This window comes from Cygnus atratus, chromosome Z (assembly GCF_013377495.2).
Source record: "Cygnus atratus isolate AKBS03 ecotype Queensland, Australia chromosome Z, CAtr_DNAZoo_HiC_assembly, whole genome shotgun sequence".
NCBI classification, from domain to species: Eukaryota; Metazoa; Chordata; class Aves; order Anseriformes; family Anatidae; genus Cygnus; species Cygnus atratus.
In genome coordinates, this window is record NC_066396.1 from 57,305,339 (window position 1) to 57,330,317 (window position 24,979).

At 38.0% G+C, this 24,979-nt stretch overlaps 1 protein-coding gene across 1 annotated transcript in view; it reads right to left on the reverse strand.

Annotated features, from left to right (window-relative positions):
- Window positions 1-235: 235 nt before the first annotated feature.
- The window catches only part of SLCO4C1 (solute carrier organic anion transporter family member 4C1), an 87,215-nt gene continuing 62,471 nt past the window's right edge, over window positions 236-24,979 (reverse strand). The window contains exon 12 of the mRNA XM_050716295.1: window positions 236-331. Coding sequence (XP_050572252.1) covers window positions 284-331 — 48 coding nt within the window. The 3' untranslated portion in view covers window positions 236-283. The remainder of the gene's footprint in view (window positions 332-24,979) is intronic.

Sequence of the window (24,979 nt, forward strand, 5' to 3'; positions counted from 1 at the left end):
CAGAGTGTCGACCACAGCACACAGCTTGGTGTCATCTGCAAACTTACTGAGAGTGCACTCAATCTCATTGTCCATGTCACCAACAAAGATGATAAGCAGTGCTGGTCCCAATACTGACCCCTGAGAAACACCACTTTTCACTGGTCTCAACCGGGACATCATGCTGTTGACATGCAGCTGTCTGTGTGTGCAATCATCCAGCCAACTGCTTACCTACTAAGATGTCCATTCATCAAATCTATGTCTCTCCAATTTAGAGGCAAGGATATTGTGGGGGACAGTGTCAAAATCTTTGATCTTTTCTCATAAGAGACTGCTTTTTCACATACACCTGTATAAAACAATTAAAAAAAAAAACTGCTTAAGAAACAAACTTAAACTTGAAAAGAATAGAGTATACTAGCAAAGAATCCTGGGATCTCATTGTTCTTTTTCTTTTTGTGACTTTTGGCTCATAAATGTGATCAGCTGTTATATTAGATTTCTCCCATTTTTTTGTCATTTCCAACTAAACAGCTTTCAGTTAATAATGAAGCTTCTTATTACCACTCCCTAAGGATATGAGTAAGCAGTTGTACTACTAAATTTAATCTCATACCTTGCAGACTGTTCCTCAAGGTGACCCAGTTTTCCAACCCTCTTTCTGATGATGCTGACTAACTTTGTTTCATCAGCAAGTCTCATTAGCACTCTTCTGCCAAGGACTGCAATAAAAATATTAAATGAGACTGGTCCCAAGACTGATCCTTGAACACCTCTAACTGTAACTTTCCTCCAACTTGATAAATTCCTTTTCAGAACAAGCCAATGTAATTTCCTCTTTAACCACATTAAAGTTTTTGGTGTTTGTTGTTGTTGTTGTTTGTTTGTTTGTTTTGTTTCTTGTTTTGTTTTAGAAATCACCATTTTAACTTATACTCTCCAATATGGCACTACAGAAAAAAATTTCAAAGGTCAAGTACATCAGACTTACTGCATTTTTTATTCTATCTATCTATCTACCTGTCTGTCTATCTACAAATAAATGTTTTGGATTATTTTCAAATGTGTTACTTTTGGTTAGTTCATGAGGTAATTTATTCATTACTCATTATTTATGTCTGTATTTTCTCTTTCCTTAAGATGTTCCAGTAAACTCACATTATAGGTAAGAACAGAATAATGCATTTATCACTCTTTTCCTGTAATGTGGAGTAGTTGTTGGATTTTACTTAATGAAAGCTATAAAACTACCTGGAAGTTTTGACTTTGCTAAGGAAAAGAAAAATGCTGAGAATGTTTCCAAGTACTTTTATGTGCTCTTCTCCTGAAATACTTACACTTACAATGTTATAACATTTACACTGAAATATTAACACTTACGATGAAGCTTGCCTCACAGGTAATAAATATATGACACTTCTTTCAGTAGCCAAGAGGGAAGGCTTGATGGCCTGTTTTGAGAACATTCAGTTGAGTTTTATTTCCACACTAGAAGAAGCAATACTTTAGCTTTTCCCTTCACCACTGTTGTTCATTAGCTCTTTTTTTCAGTATTATTGTCCTAGATGAAAATTGACACAAAAGTTCCACCTGATTTTAGGGATTTGCCTACACTACTCTGAATCTCTATGTTCACGGGATACTAAGCCTGCTTCTTCCCCTTATTCTTTTTATTGGTAAAGTTGAAAACTATTGAGCTTTTTGTTTTACTGGTTTTCCAAAGTCAGGCTCTGTTTTCAGCAATTCTTAATTCACGCCTAACTTTCAGGATTTCTAAGACTAAGTAAGCTGAGAAAGCTGAGAAAATCTTCTCTTATTTCTGTTAATCCTAAATTAACCCGCTTGTACTAACACCTAACTTTGCTGCGGCAAGTACTTAAGGCTTTCTCCTTTGTTTCAGATAAAAATTCTATCTTGAATTTTTTATCTAACTGCTTTCCAATGTATGTAAACTCATGAAATTCACCTGAATACACAAAGTTGACCTCTAATTTCTGAGTGTTTGTTATTCTGCAGCAGCTGTGCTAGACATTCTTCATTATCCTGAACCAGTCTTCAGTTATTGCAACTGGAATAATTTCCTGAGCCAATTCTTCTATATCATCCTTATTATTTATCAAAGTCAAACCTGAAACATCATCACCTTTTGCCTGTTAAGTGAATTTGAAGAAATATGTTAGCTATCTCAGCAGGAAATATCCAGGTGTACCTGGCAGTACATTTATTTTCTAATCATCATTTAAGAAGCTTAATTCTCCCATCACTCCGTTATAATTTAAATAGAAAAAACAAACAAACAAACAAAAAAAATTCAAGTAATAGTAGTATTGCAAATCTGAACCAACTCCAACAATTTTCTCAGTGGAGACTTTCTTACTCTCATATACTTCTTTGGAAAAAAAAAAAAAAAAAAAAAAACACTTTATTTCTTTCTGCACTATTCTTGCATCTTCTTTGTATTCTATTACACAGTGAACATCATACTGCTGCCTTCAGTAGTAAAGCCTTGGCCTTACCAAAATTGTTATTCTGTCGTATATTTCTTTTAGTTCTTTTATAGCCAGGGTCAAAAGACTGCATACAAACTTTTCATTAACTCCACAAGACACCTACTACAATCAGTAGTAGTGCTCCCACTGTCCTTCACCTTCACCTTCCTACATGCCCTCACCACTTTTTAGATCTTTGTTTAGCATGCCTCTCCCCCCAAGAGGCAGTCTACAGATAATGACCAAACCACATTCTATGTTAACTATAAATAGCAGTAAACCAAGAGCTGCGAAACAATCTCATCCTTCTCCAGGAGCTCTCTTCCTTTTTGATTAACTTCTGTTAACCACAGTTGACTATCTACAGAATCATATTCCTTTTTCCCAGGAACTTCTTTCGTATCTCCTGCAGCTCTCTGGAGGGTCTGATACAGAAAATGAACATTTTCTCACAGGAGATATTTCTCACAAGATTCAAAATACACGGGACAAAGCACGCACAAACACAACATACTAGTTTTATCCTCTGTCATGGAGAATTTGAAAAACCTCCAGTCCTGTTCAAGCCTCAGGCTTTTTTACGTGAATGGAAATGCTGCCATGGGTAGCACTCTGGTCTTGCCCCATACACAGCCTCTTAGCAGGCAAGCCTCACCAGAGACCTGGCCTGCAGGACTGTGCAGGCAGCTGGCAGAGGAGATCACAGGTAGGGATCACTGAGTGAGCAGAGAACATATCAGGCAGAAAGAAAGGGAAGAAAAAATGACTATTTACATTTAAAAGGTTCTTATAGACTTCTGCAAATCAGTATCTGAGGTTTGTCTTTGCCCCTGATTATAAAACAGCAGAAAATTTGGTTATCAGGATGACACTGCCAGCTGTCATATTGCCCCTGCCAGAGCAACAATAGGAACTTGTTTACAGCTGCTAGCTGTGAATTCAACACAAGCCATTCATCGTCTCACACTCCTTGGAAAAAAATGTTTCTCGCCTGGGCAGCATGAGGAAATAATGTGCACCATGCCGCTAAGAGACAGCAGCCACAATAAAAACTCACACCAGAGAGAGTACTTGTATAGACACAGTATTTATGACTCTCACAAGTAGCAAAATCAAGGCATGCTTTGTTCTTGTGAAATGTGCTGCAGAAGAAACAAGCACATGGGCCCATCTGGTGGTGGCCCTGGCAGGGCCTAGGCATTGTCCTGTCCTTGTGGTGGTTGCCCAGGGGTTTGGCTGCTGGTATCAAGGCAGCGGGCCCCTGTGGATAGTGTCATTTTCAGCATGCCCAGCAGCCCTGGGCTTTGCTCCCGGGCCTTCTGGGCACTCTGTTTGGCACCTTAAGATGCCATCTCTGGCCAAGGGAGAGAGAGTGGCCCAGCTGTTGGCCCAGCCATTGGTGGTACAGCCGTTGGCCCAGCCGTTGCCACCACAGGCAGTGCTGCATGGGGCGCTGGGCCACTGGGGAGGGAGCCTCGAGGTGTTGTTGAATGGGGGTTTCCACTAGGGAGGACAAGGAGGGAATTGATAGCATCATAGCAGAGTGTTTGGAGTGACCAGGCTTAGAGTTGCATGCAGCAAGGACAGCAGGAGACCATGCTGATGTGAGGGGCAGAGGGTGGCCATCGAGGCAGGGAGAGCTAGAAGCCTGTGACTTCCATCAACAGGTGTACAGGTCCTGATCCACCTGCAGCTTCAGCATAGGCATAGTGTCCTGGTCACTGGCAGAGACAGATAGCAACTGCCGAGGAATTCATCAGAACCAGCTGAGCCTGAACTTAGTATCTGCAGGAAGGAGAAGGGTCATGGGACTGCTGTAGGAGACTTCCCCCCACAGGGGCTGGAGACATCACTCTGACAACCCCACCTGATGTCTTGGGAAGTCTCTTGCTTGCTAGTGACTGTGATTTACTGTCTTCATCAATGACCTGGAAGATGGCATGGAGTGTACTCCCAGCCAGTTTATAGATGACAACAAATTGGGGTGAGTAGTGAGTAGGACTGCCATTTAGAGGAACTTGGACAGGCTGTAGAAATGGACTTACCCGAACCTCATCATATGCCCTGAAGAAATGCCCTAACCAGTACAGATTTAGGCTATTTCTTTGTGTTGACAGTGACATTGTAAACAAGTTCCTCACTCCAAATGACAGTGCAGATCTATGCCAATGGGACATTGTATGCAGAAACTTGCTTCAGAACAACAGGCTTACTTTATCTGCACTTCACTTGCCAATTGTTCCAATTTAAGCTCGCTCATGAATATGCTTCTTGCTCATCTTTTGAGTGATTTGTATTGGAAATCTGTAAAGCTGCATCAGATCTTAATAGCATAAGAATGTGTTGTGGTTTAGCTCCAGCAGGCAGCCTGTACCCCACAGATGCTTGAGATAAAGACAGTTTACTAGGTAAAGCAAAAGCTGCACATGAAAGCAAAGCAAAACAAGGAATCCATTTGCTGCTACCCATTAGCAGGTGGGTGTTCAGCCACTCCCAGGAAAACAGGGCTCATCACACATAAAGGTTTCTTGTGTAGACAAACACCATCACTCTGAAATCCCCACCCCAACCCACCCCCCACACACACCTTACCCCAGCTTTTATTGCTGGGCATGATGCCATATGGCATGGGACATCCCTCTGGGCAGTCTGGGCCAGCCATCCTGGCTGTGTCCCCTCCCAGCTCCTTGTGCACCCCCAGCTTCCCCGCTGGCAGGGCAGCACAAGAAGCTGAAAAGTCCTGGGCTCTGTGCAAGCACAGCTCTGCAACAACTGAAAGATCGGTGTGTTATCAACACTATTTTCATAAAAAATCCAAAACACAGTATTGTGTGAGCCTCTCTGAAGGAAATTAACTGTGTGCCAGCCAAAACCATGACAGAATGCTACCTGCTACTTAAATGGTACAACAACTAGTATTACGTGGGTTCTGAGCTTCAGGATAGGTTTAATTGCACATCATGCCAGGTAACCTTGAGCTCATCAGCAGATATCTGAGAGTCATAAATGTATTTGTAAATGGTTAAAGTAGAAAATAAAGTGTCATAGATGTCACTCGACCATTAAAAAAGAAAAAATATATAGTTGCACATTTGATGCAGTTTCATTTTGTCAGTTATTCATTACCTCCAAAACAAGTTACTGAATACATTTTATTAGGTAAAAAAAAAAAAAAATCTGAATCCAACTTTATGTGATGGCAGCTTCAAAAAGAAAAAACAACAAAACAAGAAAAACAACAAAAATCTGTTAATTCTTCTCCTGAAAAAGCATTCATAACAGAGGCTGAAAACTGTACATGTTAAATAAGTGTCTGTCATAATGATGTTGCAATTGCTGTGTCTCCATTTTCTTCCCAGTCTGTATAATTAGACATAATTGCACATACATACATTTGTGATTGAACGGCCGAATGAAAACATTTGCTGTTTGATTATCATCCATGTTGTTGCACATAACATTTGAAATACTGCATTTTATCTGAACATTTTAAAATAGATGAACAAATACTTCAAAACATCAAAGCTCAAGAGCTATTTTCTACAGTTGGTTTATTGTTCAAATAAGGTTTTCAGTTCCCATTTCACATTAATGTTTGTAACATCGCTTAGTGTCATCAGTTGAAGTGTTATTTCTCACTAATGTGCTCAGTAGTGACCCATGAATAGGTAATAATACATATTTTAATTTACCAAAGGAATATATAGTTACCCTTGCTTAGCTCATATTTACAGAAGTTGAACATACAAAATTTATGTTCATTAAACATATGACACAATAGTTGCACAGTAGTTGAACTTATGAGATAGACTAAAACTGCCAGAGCATTAAATATTAATATTCCCATTTTAAACATGGCAGAAATAAAAATATATTTAAATATTTAAAATAAAAAATGTATTTAAATAAATTTTGTTTAAAATATATATAAGTCTAACAAAAACTACAAAACTAGTGAGTACAAACCCACTGTTAGAATTCAGGGGTACTTCTAATCTGGCTTTCTACTGAGCTTACTGAAAATTATTATATTTTTTTTAAGGTTGCATATTAATTCTGCTTTATCAGAAATCATCAAATGTATTTTCAACAGAGCAGTAAATTGAAAACAGAGGCTATGGAAACAAACTGGAACACAAGGTTCTGTCTAAACATCATGAAGCACTTTATTGTGCAGGCGACAGAGCACTGGAACAGGTAGCCTAGAGAGGATGGACAGTCTCCCTCACTGAAGATGTTTAAAAGCCTGGACAGGGTCCTGGGTAACCTGCTCTAGGTGGCCTTTCTTGAGCAGCGGGGTCAGACAAGATGACCTCCAGAGGTCCCTTCCAACCTTAGCTATTCAGTGAGTCTATAATTCTGTGAACAGAACAGCTAAGCTATAGAAGTAAGCTACAACAAATGGCCCTGCTAAAGAAGATATAAACAGTCTTGCAGGAATAGTACACACAGTGATACATTATATAATCCATACTGAATGATTTTCAATGGCAATAATGGCCAAACCAAGGCTCAGCTTGAACAGTGCAATTCTCTGCATTGGCTTAACCAAATTTAATTTCCCAAAATAAATAAATAAATAAATAATATATATATATATATAAATAATACATTATATATATATATATATATATAATGAGAAGCATGGACTAGTATTTCTCTTCTCTTCTTTTGGTTGCCTTCAGCAACAAAGGAGAGAAGACAGCCAGCACTGCCTTATAGAGGTTCAGTGGAAAGAAGCCTGTAGATCCTTGTATGTGTGAAGAAGTAGAAACGTAGATTCAGATAGCTATCGCGCAGGTCTATTGATGTAACTCATAACCAGAGTTGTGAGTTTGGGCCCAATGACCACTGGAAGAGACCTCTTAAAGCACCCAACTCTAGTCTTACTGGACTGGGGATTTTAGATATTGTTAAGCTATAAATGCCTAAACCCTATATTTCTTTTAAAATACACTTAATTGGATTTTAATATCAGGTTTTTAATTCTATACTATTACATGTTTGCAATTCTATAAGCATAGCTAGTCTAAGACTTTAACAAGGCTGTAACCAGCTTTATTCTAATTACAATATTCTCTTTATAATTGAACCTTAAAAAATTTGTATATACATCCCAAGATAAGCTGATTCCAAGATTAGTACAGAGGTATATATATACACTTGTATATATATATATATATATATATATTTGTAAGTATGTGGCTTCAGAAAATCTTCACTCTTAATCCTGCAGTACTAAATGTTAAACTCCTAATCTATTACATTTTACTGAACCTTTGTATTGTTCTGTCACTTCTGGAAGTTCTTCACAATGATCCACCTCCACCTCCTGCGCTTTCCTTCTATTTTCCTCTCCTTTTCCTCACTGTTATTACTTTCTGCTCCTTGATGTGTTCCTGCCTTCAACCATCTTTGCTTATTAGCTTTCTCCTGAGGGTTTCTCCCTTCCTTGGATTTTCACACTGATGTTCCTTGTCTTTAACCTACCTCCTGATATCTTTTTTTCTTCTTTGTTTGGTGTTGTTGAAGAAAAAGATCTTGTGGGGCTGAAATAAATAGATAAACAGCTTTCCTATTACAAGTGGCTATTTAGGAAACAAGTCATTTTCTCAGCCATGTGGTATCAGCCTAGCTAGGCATCATACTTATCATGTAGGGTATTTCTCCTGCCCTCCATGCACAAAGTAACAGACAGAAAAAATTACTTTTCTTTCTCATTCTGAAGTAAGGAGTGAAACTGGATAGTGTGTGTCAGAGAGAGGAATGTGGGAGGTAATCAATTTTGCAAAAGAATCCTGCAAATCCTCCTCTTAACAGATCACTGTTGAAATTTACTTCCTGAAAACATGCCATAGTAGATCTTGTTTGAATAAAATAGAGAAACCTTCAGCATAATCATATATTCCAAAATGATAAATCATGCTTATTAGCCTGAAAACCAAACATTTTCAGGCTAGAATTGAGTTACGTACCATAAGGGAGAAAGGAAAGTAACACCACACAGCTGAATTCACAGGCAAGGTGGGTACAAAAATCTCTACAGACTTTGGACAGCACATCTCCCTTCTCCCAGGGATCAGACTCTACTCATTTTGCATGTGGGAAATAGTCCTGAAATTTCTGGATATGGCATCATATGCCAGTAGGCCACATACTGAGTGGCAAGTAAAAAAGACTTTTGCCTAGTTAAATTAACAACTGCAATATATCTGAGACAAAAAAGTTAATGAAGGATAACATGCCCCCCTGCTAGCATTAATAAATTTGAGACCTCTATAGCCTATTTCATATGAAGAGACACTGATCATAACTTGTCATCGTGTGAACACTTTAATATAAACTGCAGATTCATTACACTTTTATGGAAATTTAAATCAGCCTGGAGTGCAGAGCTTCTTCGTAATAAGCAAGAAAATGCAAAGGAATTTTGATTATTACTAGATTTTGGTGACTCGGGTGCACAACTTAGTAGTAAGAAGACTGTGAGCTATTACTGGATTAAAGAAAACAAGATCAGGCCAGAGAACTCTTTAAACATGGATTTTTTTAAAGTAAGGAAAGTAGGAGAACTTACCATCTCTTTAGAAACATTTACATCACATGCTTTATTTTATCCCATTTAAATTCTGCAAGTTCTATGTGAATGAATTCTGTTAAATAACCCTTGAGCATCTACAGATATTTCAGCCATCAGTTCACTTTCTACATATCCATACAATCGTGAAACATAATCACTGTAACCTATCAGCTCTCTTGGAATTAAAAATAAACCCCAGTTATCATTCAAATCTCTCTGGATATAGCAGCAACTTACTTCACAATCCCATGTGAAGATGGTGCAGTAAGAAATTGAAAGTTAGAAAGCCTATGTGGTAAGAGAGGACAAACTGAAAGCAAAGAAGAACACATTAAACTAACTTTGAGCTGATTCTAGATTTTAATAAAAATAATTTAGCAATCATGACTGCAAGGCTGGAAAACAATACAAGTTCTGGGACACCAGGAGTTCTCTAAAAGGAACATTAATTTCAATGAAGTAGCAGACATGGCTTAGAAACAAGCATTTTTGTGAGAAAAATATTTTCCAGTGTTAAAGCTTGTGGGATTTGCCGCATTTTTAAATGTCTCCACAACATTAAGTTTATTAAACCTTTCCATTTTATTCAGACACTTAATTCAACAAACAGCTCTTAGGAGCTGTGAGGCACAGTTGACTCCTGTACATCTCAAAGCACTAGGTCCTATCTTGAGTTGCCACATCCCCTCAGTTACAGTGGGAAAGTAGGACATCTGTGCTTCCACATCTCCCTTGTACACAGCCATGAATCAAAAGGGATGTGGCCTGTAAAACACAAATCAGCATGAGAGCTTACAATAGCACATTGGACTGAAGCTGAACATCATTGTCACAGAAATCTCAGAACAAAAGCTGGATGAAAAATTTCTAAGGAATAATTCCCTCACACAACATGCTTTTCTGTTAGAATATGACCTATGTACTTCAGTAACATATGAATTCCACCGGAGCTTTTGAGAGAAATGAACCTCTGTAATAGCTGGCCTGGCCTGGCTGCCCCACCAGGGTTTCTTTGATCCCTGTAAGGTTCTCTTGCACCCCGAGTATTGTAAGGAAGTTGCTTGATTTAGAGTGTGATAGATAGTAACAGTCGACACATTATAAAGTGTTATCAGAACATCAGAGAAGGTTTAATGAATGATGAAAACAAAATCAAAAGGTAGGGAAAAAAAAATATATCAGGATGCTTTTACTTTTTAAAAGATGAATATTGAAGAACTGACTTAATAAGTGAATGCAAAATGAAGAATATCTTAGAAATAAATACTGAGAGTTTTTCTGCTTTTCTTCACAACATAGAGGTGGATTTTCAAAGCAATTAAGAGCAGTCAATAAAGAAAATAAAGAAAATAAAATTTGAAGATTTTAAGACTGTGGAATTCACTTTTGCAAAGATCACCATAGAACTTAGCGAAATCAAGAAATAGATTTGAACACTTACTTGCATATTAAGAAAGTACAAATGCTAAATAACTGAAATTATTTTAGAAATCTCATATAAAAGAGTTTAAGACAGTTTCTAGCAATAGCAAATATGCTGATGTGCATAAGTATGTATGTTGGGCTAGAGAGTAGAAAGAGTATTGCCAATTTATTTCAGACTTTTTAAAGTTCTTAAAGATCTACAACTGCCAAGATATATATGTACAACATTCCATTTTTGTTTGGTTGTTTGTTTGGTTGTTTTGGTTTGGTTTGGTTTTGACGTATATTACCTGATTTTTATTAGTGGCCGAAATTTGAAGAGCAGGAGTTGATATAAAAGTTTGAGATAGAGATATGCCCGAAAGACAATCTTCAGAAAGAAATCTGAATATTCCCACTTCTTTTGAGGATGAAAGACAATGTAAGATTACACCATGATCCACTTTTTAGTTATAAAACACATCAGTTGGATACAATACACATTTATTACCTTTTACATTTTCCCAGAAGTCAAGAGTTCTTTCACAATACACTCACTAAGTGTATTTTAAGCAGAAAAATAACTATAATGACATCAGACTGAAAGTATCTGAAGTGTCTCAAGATACTTTGGCTTCCAGAACATCCTAGGACAATGAATTCCACAGTTCAGTAATGGAAAAAGCAAGTTTGGTGCAAACTTTTGAGAATTTGATTACAGTCCCCCGTTGTCAATGTTTTTTTATGGTTTATTATCTTTTTTACTATGTAAGTAATCCCTTTATAAACATTATTTTGTATTTATTAAAATTGAAGTTAATCTGCCATTTTACTACCTTATCATTTGTTATTGTAAGATCTTTTTGCAATATCACTTTCACTGACCTTATATAGATATGCTGTGGTTTAACGCCAGTAGGCAGCAAAGCAGCACATGGTCACTCTCTCGTTCCCTCCTGTATTCATTCCATTTAGTATGAATATCCTCTCCTATTTTCCTCCTTCCCTCACACTTTCTGTGTGCACTTAATCATTTTGTTGTTGTTTACCATTTATTTCACAGCTGGCAGATGTCTGGTTAAAACTGCCCCATATAATCACTGTTTACATACAAGGAAAACACAAAGTCTCAAGCACTGTTTTTTTCTTTCTTTCTTCTTTTCTTTTTCTTCTGAATATAGAGCTAATGCAATACACTAATCAATATTCTAAGTGTTTGTCTTTCAGACAATGCCTCACTGCCTACACTGTGTACTTTAAAGACAATCTTGGTTTATACAGTTTCCTTCAACAATATAAAAGGTTTTCTTGTATGAAGGACACTAAAATATAGGCCATTTGATAGTAATTGCAGCATACAGCTAAGTGTGTGGATTACATAAGAAGAAAAAAAAATGTGAACAAGACCTAAACCCAATGTGAAGGGAAGGTCTTTTTGTCAAGACAAAGCATGATATTGGAACCTCTAGTTTCTGGGTGGTAACCCCACGGGTTAAAAATGAAGGTAAGTGTCATAGAAATTAAATACAGTTCCTGGTACTTTCATACTAAGAATTGTGGTAAATTCTGAACTTTACTTCCTTTTAGATGATTGTTCACATTTTGTAGTATACTGACATTGCACTACAAAAGAAAAAAAACATAATTGTAGACCTAGAAAGGAAATTTATCAAAACAAGTCCAAGACTCAAGTGGAAATATTATTTAAATAAATTTAGCCCATGAAAAGTACAACAAGAGTATCAAGATCTGAAATGGCAAGACTGTTATGAAGGTAACTGTATAATACACAAGAATATATTATATTTTTAAATAAAGATAAAACCAAAAAAAAATACGTGCGTCCCTTTGTAACTTGCATACAGAGTTTATATACACAGCCTCCATTTTAGACAGCCAAGCATTCAGTGATTTACTTGACATGTCTGTTCTCAAATATATATTGAAGTATTTTGCTGAATGTCACTGAAACTTTTCCAGCATTTTTGGTTTAAAAATTATTTCTGTGGTTTACTGGGAAAACTATGCTCTCATTTATCAACTTGCTTCTCTTCCAGAGGGATTACTATTTCTAAAGTTCTTCAAATATATTGTTTTATATAGATGTTGTATTATTGTAACTGTATTACTAATACATTACATCTGTATAAGGAACCCCCAAATACCTAAAACAGACAGGGACAATATACAACACTCCCAATAATTCTTTGCGTAAACAACCAGTGAGTAAGGAGAGTATTTCTAATCCAGTATCCTTTTTTTTTTTTTTTTTTTCCATTTTGCAGAACACTTAGAACTTGTAACAACATTCCACATTTCCTCTTGGCAAGGAAGTGAATCTTATGAATATTAGAATAGCATTATTCAAAAGCATTAAATGTCTATTAAAATTTCTCTGTATACCATGGACCTCCATATTATCCCAAAAGAGAGAGCTGCCTTCAAAGAAAATCGTATACCTGACCTTTAAATGGTGAAGGTACACATCAGCTACTTTTCTTTAAAATGCAAGGTCAAGCACAATGAATGCTGTATGTCTTGGAAGAATCTTGCTCTGATAGTAATTACTTTAAAGATAAACTTATGCTATGCTTGATTTCTTTGATTCCCATAAAATTAAGTTATTCCATCAGGAAGAAGTTATACAAGTTTGAGATTTAGTGGAATATGAACAGCTATACCCATTAAAACACATCATCAAAATGTCTGCTACCTGCTTGGATTGCTACAATAGTTGCCAAATGTCACGCGTGTTATCATATTGCGTTGTGGTTTTTGCCCTCCTGGTAGGTTTTGGAAGCTTGACAGCAGCCTGCTTCATTCTCCACTGTGAGATTAGCCTCTCTTGTGGATTAACCCGATCAGGAAGGTAAGCACCACACAGTGCTTGCTCACCTCCCTCACCCACCACCCCACCCCATGGGACAGAGGAAGAGGAAAGGAAAAGTAAAAACAAGCAAACTTGTGGATCAAAATAAAAATTGTTTAATAACTGAAGGAGAAGTAGAAGAAGAGAGAAAGAAAACAAAGCAAAACCTGCAATACAAAGGTAATTGTTTGCCTCCTCCCATGGGCAGACCAATGTCCAACCAGTTCTTGAGCAAAAGCTAGCTAAACTACCTGAAACCCTCTTCTCAATACTGCTGAGCATATGACATGGAATATCTTTTTGGTTAGTTGGTGTCATCAGCCTGGCTATATCCCCTCCCGGCCTCTTCCAGACCCCCAGTCTATTCATTGTTGGGGTAGAGAGAGAGAGATAAAAAAGGCCCTAATGCAGCACAAGCACTGCTCATCAGTAACTGAAACATGGGTGTTATCAACACTAGTTTTGCCACAAATCTAAAATACAGCATCATACAAATTCCTTTGATGAATCATAGACTCATAGAAGGGTTCAGGTTGGAAGGAACCTTAAAGATCATCTAATTCCAACCCCCTGCCATGAGCAGGGACACCACCAGCTTGCTCAAAGACCAATCCCACCTGGTGTTGAACACCTCCAGGGATGGCGCATCCACATCTTCTTTGGGCAACCTGTTCCAGTGCCTCACCACCCTCAGAGTAAAAACCTTCTTCCTTGTATCTAATCTAAATCTACCCTCTTTTAGTTTAAAACCATTTTCCCTTGTCCTATCATTATCTACCCAAGTTAAAAGTCATTCTCCATGCTTTTATAAGCATCCTTTAAGTACTGAAAGGCTCCAGTGAGGTCTCCATCCCAGCCAGACCTGGTACAGCCCCCATCAGCCACTTTCTCATGATATTTTGTACCTCTCAGCCCAGCAGTGATACCTTTTAATCAGAGGTAAGAGAGAAATTTATTACATTATGTCATGTGGCTTAGAGAAGATGTGGTACCTCCATTCCTAGAGATGCTTAAAAAATGAAACAGACATGATCCTGCGCAATCTATTGTAGCTTTGACAGCCAAGCTCTAAGCTAGGGGTTGGACCAGAGAACCACCAGAGGTCCTATCTGGTCTAATTTATTCCACAAGTCTGTGATAGTTTTATATTGCCAAAGTTAAAAAGCTCTATCTAAAAAGAGTTTATATTCGGCATATTTTTTTTTGTGCCTTTGTCATTTATATAACTAGTGGGAATATCCAGTAATTAAAAATTCATTATAGTATTAGGGCTAATTCCTTGTTCCTCCTAAAACATTGTATGTAAATACAAAGAAGGCCTTTGGTGAATTTGTATTTAATTCTCAAGCTCTGAAAGCAAGGGTAGTAGCTCTGCCCTGACCCACAATACACCTTGAGGTCATTAAAAAGGCTTTACAGAGCAGATTGTGCTAATTTAGCCATAGCATTAGCCATCCAAGAAATATCCACAGATACATGGAGCTATATGGCTTTATGAAAGCGAGACAAAAATATTAAGCATATAAATGATCAAGAAAGAATCATTTCAATGAATTCTACAGACATCTTAAGATCTTGCAAATTTCTAATATTAAAGCTATACACAAAATTCACGTCTGTGATCTAAAAAATATGACAAAATTATTGTGTTGATCTTCTCTGCTAATAGTTTACTCCTAGTAAGAATAAAAGCTGACATAAAATTCTGAAAACTCCTGAAAAAAAAATACATAAGCACAAGGTTCATTAAATACAGTTTTATTACATTTATTTTTAGAAATACTTTGTATATGTTTTGTGTATATTTATGGTGCACAATTGATTTATTTCTGAGGCGCAAAGGCTATAGAAACAATATATTCTTCCTGATCTACAGTATGTATTTTGGACCTGGAGCATTTCCACATAAACAGACGTCTGGGCCTGACATGAGCCTTGTGAAAGTCAGTGTGCCTCTGAGCAGGTGCAGTGCCTGTCAGTACAGGAGAGCCTAAAGGTAATGACATGAATCACACGTGCATAAGTTATAGTATCAGAGCCTTATTTTTAACCCAAGAAGAAACCGCAATTGATCCTGACAACAGTATGAAATGTATCAACCTTTCAAGGTCCACAGGCCATCTGCTGTGCTGGCTGGAGATTTAAGGCACTCACTCATTAACGAATATGTGAAGAGTTATAAGTTTATTTTTACTGCTGATTTGTAGTTTCAGGGTTTTCATTGTTTCCTTTATTTTAACCAAAACTTTGTCTTTATTTTAAGGCATAAAACATGACAGCATAAGTCTTTATTCCCTTAACAATCAAGACAGCACTTGATTTAACTTAAGTGGAAATTTGTTCCATAATGGAAAAATTTATCATAATTTTGCCAATATCATCCCAGAGCAATTGCATTTAACTACACACATTAGACCTTGCAGAATATCTATGGAAACCACATCTCAGTTACTGTGGCTCTTTCCCTTCACTGATATCAATCACTGCTGTCTGCATTTCTGTCTTACTCTTCTCCATGCTGCCAAAAGAAAAAAGCAGATCTTGAAATCAATGTGAGCCCCACCTATCCTCAAATTAATCCTCAGGCCTTACTCTTTTGCAAGTGATGGGATCAGCTCTTTATTAAGAGCAGCAACAGTGACACCCAATGGTCAGTTACAAATTTCAAAACAATGTCTGAGGAGTGAGGTACATACTGTTTTTCACTGCAACTGAATAGCTCACACCTGTAGTTTAAAGTGAATACCACATCCACATGTTTTTCACTATGACTCATCATAATCATGATATTTTAAGTTAATTTGAATTCATCTTGCATTTGGATAAATGACAAATAATAGCAAATTTAAAAATAATTTAAAGCAAAGAAAAAATAGCAAAGGAAAAAAAACAGTTTAGGAATCCTGTAGTACACTGGAAAAACTCGTGAAAGACCTTGAGCTTCGACCATTTTCCTAGTGGACTGATATCACAGGGCAAACTTACTCAAAGGTTTAATCACTTTAATGATTGCCATCAATGATGGAATAGCCAGCTGCTCAGACTTCCTTGAACTGCTCCATACAAGTTTAAAGAACATGATGATGAAAGTACAGAAGTAACTAAAACTTTTACATAACTGTCAAATCTTGAAAAACTAAATTCTGTATGGACTAGCACGTTGTACCACATTTGGAATAACACATGCTTCTGACAGTAAAAATTATCTTACAAATATTAAACATTGTCACTTATGACTGAACCCTAAAGTCATAGGACATTTATAAAGTTAGTCAAAGGTATTTATTGATCGTCACTGAATCTTTCACTACAAAGCAATTTATATACGTTATCAATTTAGAGACTGAAGATTGGGGGATTGGAGCTGTTTTTTTGTTTTTTGTTTTTGTTTTTTTTCCCCTTCAATCAGCATTTCTGTTGGCAGTAGCTTTGACTGACTTTAGTAGGAGTTAGTTTGTGGTGATGAAAAGACAAAGATTTAACACGAAGTAGTTCTAGAGAAATATGCACCAGAAAGAACAAAACACATGAGCTACAGTCTTTTCTTTCTGTCACAAGTAGACTCTCAGATTAATTTATTTTTATTCAGAGAAGGCATAGATCTCTGATCTCTTTCTCTCTCTCTTCTTTTTTTCTTTTTACAGTTGAACATAGTCTAAGTGTGTAAACTGATGAAAAATATGAGCTGTGGTTTTTTTGTTTGTTTGTTTTTTCATATTTTTTCATAACAGGAAATAACACATTGGTTTCTAAACCACTCTGAAATATAAGACTTGAAAGTCTCTCCATCCACCAATACTTACTGAACTGTATGAAGATGTGCAGATATATTTCAAATCCAAGACAATGTAGCAATTTAGTTATTTAAGTTAATATCCAAAGAATGAATTTGAGATTGAGCTCTGGTTTTCAACTATATCACCATTTAACTAGATTGATTATATGTAACAGCATCCTCACTAGTCAATGAATGCACTCTTTTGAATTTACAACTGCTGCACAAATAATCTGATTTGTATTTCTTCTTATTTATCATGTACATATATTAGATTGAACACATAGTTAAAGTTTCCCTTAAGTTGAAGGTTTTAATAGTTATATTTCAGACTTCACACACAATTGATGTAACAGAAATTTCTTCATACATTCAGGGTCCAAACCCACAAATATTCCCTTTCCCTTACTTCGACTGAACCAAAAAAAAGCTGGTAAAATGAGTGCTCAGCGGCACATTACTTTTAGCTGAGGTGTTTCTGTGAAACCATATGTATCACTCTGTCAGCCTTCTGTACAGTCCTCACAAACACAAGCCTGCAGACCCATCCTGTTTGTGAATTCTCCAGTCCTGCTTTCACTAGTGTAGAAGGCATTTCAGTCTTCTTTTGTTACATTTATGGAAATCCGTATCAAAATATATTCACATCCTATCTGGATCTGGAGCCTGTTTTATGTTTATGAATCATAAAACTTTTCTGCATCTGTTAAGACATTTTTAAACACAGAATTTTATAAGAAGAAAAAAAAATGAATATTGTAGTTTAAAATGGCAGTTTCAAAAAACAGTAAAAATTCCAGGCATCATACCAAATCCTTCATCAAAAATAGATCTCTCTTATCTCTCTTTAAGAGTAACTGGTCTTAGCCACACAAAATTAATGGCTTTAGAAAAAATCAAATCAAATAAAATGACATCCATGAGTCATGATAAAACAATGTGAACATCATTAATACTGTCATTTTTTATTCTTATTTATACAAACAAGTTACTGTCATCCCTAGTGATAATTCTGACCCTGTTTAATAACTGAAACATAAAATGCTGAGGTTTAGTCACTATCTTTCCTCTGATGATTACTGGTGCCAAACAAAATGCTCCTGGGTAGTAACATTTCATGTTACTGCACAAGTCACTAAATGAAATGGTCAGTAACAGATCAAATTCAAACTACCCCTGCAATACTGTGTCAACATGAACCCTGAAGGTGGACAGAAGAAAGGCAACTATTTCTGACACCAGAAGAATGAAATTTTCAGGAATTTCACACCACTAAATCAGCAGGGAACTATCAATTCAAAAATCCTTCAATGACCAACCCGATACAGTACATCCATCCAGACAAGTTCCTGTTAATACTGCAGGCTATTTACAGCAGCTTGCAAGGAAGAATATGAAGACTTACAGGGTGGTTTATTCCCTCACCTCTACTGACGTGGCCTGGAGGCCACCTTCAGTCCCATAAACTAGAGGGCAAAAAGTCACAAGGCTGCACAGCTCCTACAGCAGGGTAAATGCTGAGCCCATCTTCCATCCCCGTGACTGCACTCCTAAGGTGTCATTCCCAACCACCCCTGTGAAGTGCGCTTCTCTTCTTATAAGCCTTGTAGTTTCAAAAAGGTCAAACATTTCTGTAGCTGATCTGTATTCCATGTACTCTCATGACTTCACAGATGCAAGGTTAAGGTGGTACTTTTTCCTCTAAGCCCACAACAATTTATTTTTTTTGCTCCTTTTGAAATAATGGAATAGAATCAGAATGGGTTGGGCTGGAAGGGACCTTAAAGATCATCTAATTCCAACCCCCTGCCATGGGCAGGGACACCTCCCACCAGACCAGGGTGCTCAAAGCCCCATCCAGCCTGGTCTTGAACAGCTCCAAAGATGGGCCATCCACAGCTTCTCTGGGCAACCTGTGCCAGGGCCTCACCACCCCCTGAACAAAAAATTTCTTCCTTATATCTAATCTAAATCTACCCTCTTTTAGCTTAAAGCCATTACCCCTTGTCCTATTATTACACTTCATGATAAAGGATCCCTCTCCATCTTTCTTGTAGACTCCCTTTAAGTACTTGAAAGCTGCTATAAGGTCTCCCCAAAGCCTTCTCTTCTCCAGGCCGAAAAATCCAATTCCTTCAGCCTATGAAGACAGGAGAGGTGCTCCAGCACTCTGGTGATCCTTGTGGTTCTACTCTGAACTCACTCAAATGGATCCATGTCCTGCTTGTGCTGAGGGCCCCAGAGCTGAACACAGTGCTCCAGGTGGGGTCTCACAAGAGTGCAGTAGGAGAGAATCATCTTACTTGACCTGCTGGCCATGTTGCTTTTGATGCAGCCCAGGATATGGTTGGCTTTCTGGGCTGCAAGTACACATTGCTGGCTCATGCTGAGTTTTTCACCAACCAGCACCCCCAGATCCTTCTCCTCAGGGCTGCTCTCAATCCATACTCTGCACAGCCTGTATTTGTTCTTGGGATTGCCCCAGCCCAAATGACTTGCACTTGACCCTGTTGAAATTCATGAGATTCACATGTGCCAATATCTCAAGCCTGTCCAGGTCCCTCTGGATGGCATCACTCCCCTCCAGCGTGTCAACTGAGGTTGCTGATGGCACCACACAGCTTGGTGTCATTGCCCAACTTGCTGAGGGTGCACTCGATCCCACTGCCATGTCACCGACAAAGATGTTAAACAGCGCCAGTCCCAATACTGACCCCTGAGGAGCACTACTCATCACTGGTCTCAGCCTGGACATCATGCCATTGACTGCAGCTATCCAGGCAATTGCTTACCCACTGAAGGGTCCATCTGTCAAATCCATGTCTCTCCAATTTAGAGACACAAATGTTGTACAGGACAAGGTCAAATGCTTTGCACAAGTCCAGGTAGATGATGTCAGTTGCTCTTCCCCTATTCACCAGTGCTGTAACCCCATCAAAGAAGGCTACCAGATTTGTCAGGCACAATCTGCCCTTAGTGAAGCCATGTTGGCTGCCACCAATCACCTCTTTATTTTTTATGTGCCTTTGCATAGTTTCCAGAAGGATCTGTTCCACAATCTGGGGAAGCACAGAGATGAGACTGACTGGCCTGTAGTTCCCTGGGTCTTCCTTTTTTTCCCCTTTTTAAAAACAGAGGTTATGTTTCCCTTTTTCCAGTCACTGAGAACTTCACCTGACTGCCACAGCTTCTCAAACATGATGGAGAGGGGCTTAGTAAATTCATCCGTGAGTTCCCTCTGATGCATCTCATCAGGTCCCATGGTCTTGTGCGCATTCAGATTCCTTACATGGCCTCAAAACTAATTCTCTTCTACAGTGGGCAGTTCTTCATTCTCCCAGTCCCTGCTTTTGCCTTCTGTGACTTGGGTGGTGTGGCTGGAGCACTTGCTGATGAAGACAGGCAAAAAAGACACTAGTGGAGTCCCCCAGGGCTCAGTACTAGGGCCAGTTTTCTTCAATATCTTTATCGATGATCTGGATGAGGGGATCGAGTGCACCCTCAGTAAGTTTGCAGACGACACTGAGTTAGGTGCGTGTATCGATCTGCTCGAGGGTAGGAAGGCTCTGCAGGAGGATCTGAATAGGCTGGACCGATGGGCTGAGGCCAACTGTATGAAGTTCAAGAAGGCCAAGTGCCGGGTCCTGCACCTGGGGTGCAAAAACCCCAAGCAGAGCTACAGGCTGGGAGATGAGTGGTTGGAAAGCTGCCTGGCAGAGAAGGACCTGGGCGTATTGGTTCATAGACACTGAATATGAGCCAGCAGTGTGCTCAGGTGGCCAAGAAGGCCACCAACATCCTGGCTTGTATAAGAAACAGTGTGGCCAGCAGCACTAGGGAAGTGATTGTCCCCCTGTACTCGGCTCTGGTGAGGCCGCACCTCAAGTACTGTGTTCAGTTTTGGGCCCCTCACTACAAGAAGGACATCGAGGCCCTGGACTGTGTCCAGAGAAGGGCAACGAAGCTGGTGAGGGGTCTGGAGAACTAGTCTTAGGAGGAGCAGCTGAGGGAGCTGGGATAGTTCAGCCTGGAGAACAGGAGGCTCAGGGGCAACCTTATCGCTCTCTACAGGTACCTTAAAGGAGGCTGTAGCGAGGTGGGGATCGGTCTATTCTCCCATGTGCCCGGTGATAGGATGAGGGGGATTGGGTAAAGTTGCACCAGGGGAGGTTTAGGTTGGATATTAGGAAGAACTTCTTTACCGAAAGAGTTGTTAGGCATTGGAATGGGCTGCCCAGGGAAGTGGTTGAGTCACCATCCCTGGAGGTCTTTAAAAGACATTTAGATTTAGAGCTGAGTGATATGGTTTAGTGGAGGACTTGTTAGTGTTAGGTCATAGGTTGGACTGGGTGATCTTGGAGGTCTCTTCCAACCTAAATGATTTTGTGATTCTGTGATTCTGTGAGTACCTCAGCCTTCTCTTTATCCTGGGTAACCAGGTCTCTTGTTTCCTTTTGGAGTGGGCCCACATTTTCCCTACTCTTCCTTTGATCTCTAACATAGTTACAGAAGCCTTTCTTGTTGTCTTGATGTCCCTGGCCAGATTTTATCAGGGCTTTAGCTTTCCTAACCTGATCCCTGCCTGCTCCAATGATTTCTCTGTATTATTCCCAGTCTACCTGTCATTGCTTCCACCCTCTGTAGGCCTCCTTCTTCTGTTTGAGTTTGGTCAGGAGCTCCTTGTTCATCCGTGCAAGCCTCCCAGTGTTTTCACCTGACTTATTCTTTGTTGGCATGTGCCATTCCTGAGCTTGGAGAAGGTAGTCCTTCAATATTAGAAACTTTTCTTGGGGCCTTCCTTTCCTCCAGGGCTTTACTTTTCTTATTCTAGCAAGCAGATCTCTGAAGAGACCAAAGTCTGCTCTCCCAAATTCTAGGGTGCTGAGCTTGCTGTGCTCCCTCATTACTGCCCTAAGGATCAGGGCATTTCATGGCCAGTGCAGCTAAGGCTTCCCTTGAGCTTCACATTCCCCACAAGCCCCTGTGATCATTGTACAGTTTTTCTCATTTCTTTATAGGCAGTTAAGAGATGGTCAACAAAGATCTAGAATTTCCCTTTAATAATTCTTTAACCCTCATTAGTGCTGATAAGAATTATAAATCTGACTAACAAGAATCTCAACTGGAAGAAATTACATTAAAATCACAATAAATTACATCATGACACATATGTAAATAAACCCTAAATGGTCTTTAAGAAATTGTACTTCAGGAAGAAAAGAAACCGTACATCGAACTTTTCCAGCATCCCTCATCTTGGCACGGTAAAGAGAGCTAAGTATACAGCAAAATCAGTTTGGCTTACAACTGGCCTTTTTCTCCAATTGCAAACTGCAGTAGAAAAATGATTCTACAATGATTCAAAAAAATAAAATAAAATAAATAAAAAATAAAAAATAAAAAGAGGAACTACCCTCAATAACCTCCAGAATAAAAATATAAAATATTAACGTTAGTATAAACATAGTGCATCAGGATACAATGCTGACAACTATATAAAAAAAAAAAAAACCTTGGTATTGCAAATGCATAGCTACCCATTTTGTCGTTCTTATGTTTTGTGTTTTTTTTTTTTTTAGATAATATTTTTGCTACTATTTTATTAATCAAAAATTGAAACACATGTAGTTAAGTAACTTGATAAGTGAGGTAATGAATCAAGGTGCATACATATGGTGACTCGTCAGTCCAAAATACTGAAAAGCACTTAATTAGGACTTGAGTAAGAAACATTTAACTTAAATCTAGAAAAGAAACAGAATGTTGGTTCATTCATGGTTGTGCTAATTATCAAGATATTTATGTTTCCATAGAAGCATGCTACTCTGGGAAGTACACTATTGAAAGCATGCACAGTCATTAATTATTTTAATGCTACATTAAGTTAATTGTGGCTCTGACTTAACACCAATGAGAAGAAAATATAATACTCAGAGAGTTAACAGAAGGGAATTTACATCTGAAAGTATTAATTTTATTTTGTAAACTTCTCAGATGAGGATCAAATAAATAAAGTTTTGTTTACCAAAACAGATTTCAGAAGTCACTAGAGTACATTTCACTGAAGTTCTTTCTTGGCAATAGACCTACCAGTTTTTGAAACAGATTCTGCCATATAAAGTCATCTCTGTCTTGTAATATTTTGTAAACTTGTATTTGTGATATCCATGTTTGTGAAATACCATAAGCCCTTCTTTGTGTTTTGTGCTTAGGCATTATTGGTGCACAGGCATTTTTTAGGCTCTGCTATTGATAAGTGGAAAGTCTACGCAAAACATTCCCCATTGACTGAGAAAAGAGGTTACTGAGGTAAGGTAAGACAGATGCATAAAATCATGAATGGCAGGTATAAGGTAAATTACAAAAAAGTGTTTATTTTTTCTACAGATTATCCACTTTTTATTCTAGACCAAATAAAAAGAAAAAAAATCACCTGAATCAGTGTTCGAAGAGTAAACCTTAACCCAACATCTATGGCACCTTCTCCTGAGTTGCTTTACACAACTGTGCTGACTTCATGTACCTTCTTGTTATTCATCCCAGATATTTAATATACCTTTCCAGAGATAAACAGTATACTATAAAGAGAGGCTCAACACCTAAATAGTTGAGGTTCTTCTCCAGGGTCAATTGCCAAAATAACAGGAGTACTTTTTTCTGCTTCAGACCCTAATCCCCACTTTGAATGGTACTTGAACTCATAATTTCTTTTTGTCTATTGAAGATAGTTTACACCTTGTCCTCTGAAAGTGTAGGAAATTAGGAAACATAACTGCCTTATCTATTTCAGGCATCTAAATACTTCTGAAAATCTTGACTTGAAAATCTTGACTCAAAATCGAGAATTTTATAAGCATTTCTTAGACATTGAGAAATGCTACTTCTGGTTAACTATTGTGTTGTCATATACAAGTACACATTTTAAATACTACTCCTAAATTCCTCCTAAAATGGGGCAAGGTAGAGCACGGCTATGGACTATACAAGACCAACACTAAGTCTTCTTAATATAATGAAAGTTAAGTTTGCTGAAGTTTACATCACAAGATACATAGCCATATACCTTACTCATTGTAAGAATTTTACAGCAACAGAATCTGTGGAATCTGAACCCTAAACTGTTGAGCTTAAGTTGTTTATGTGTGCTGCAGCTGCTGTAGCACTGAACACATGTGAAAGTCAAAAAGGACAAGTTTACACTCTAAATCTAATAAACTGTATAACCAAGAGGTTAATGAGAGGTTTCAGAGACTCTGAAGTGTGACAATTTAATACCAGAGTTTACACTAATTGTGGGGCTGATTTATGTACTAAACCAGTATGTTAGTTGGCTGTGAGGAAATAGAAAAATGACAGTTTGGCATGGTACCATTTAAAGTTAGGACAGGAAAAATTATTAAATTTAGGTTACTAAATAGGAAATGCACTGATCATTGCCTTTTCTCTACTCCCCTTCTTCAGATTTACTGGAGAACAGCTTTTGCAAATAAACTTTTTGGACATAGACCTTAGAGTATCATCCCAAAGCTCAGTTCTGTTGCTGAGATGGAAAAGAATCCTTTTCTTTGCAATGCATGAATCCTTTCCTAGGATAATAGGCTTTGATGAAAGGCAATAAGGATTTTATTTAAAAGAGTTATTTAAATGACATTGTTTATCAGTGCCAACTGTTTGATGCAACCAAACTCTCACTAATGTAATCTATCTGCTGCAGTGGGTGTGTAAAGCATGTAATCTTCTCACAAAGCTCTAAAATAAAAAACATACATTTCATTAATGCTCAACATTAAGAGAGAATGTATGTTTGACCAGCTAGAAAACAGACTCTAGTTTCAAGACACAAATGTTGGCACACTTCCATTCTTTCCTATTCTACATCA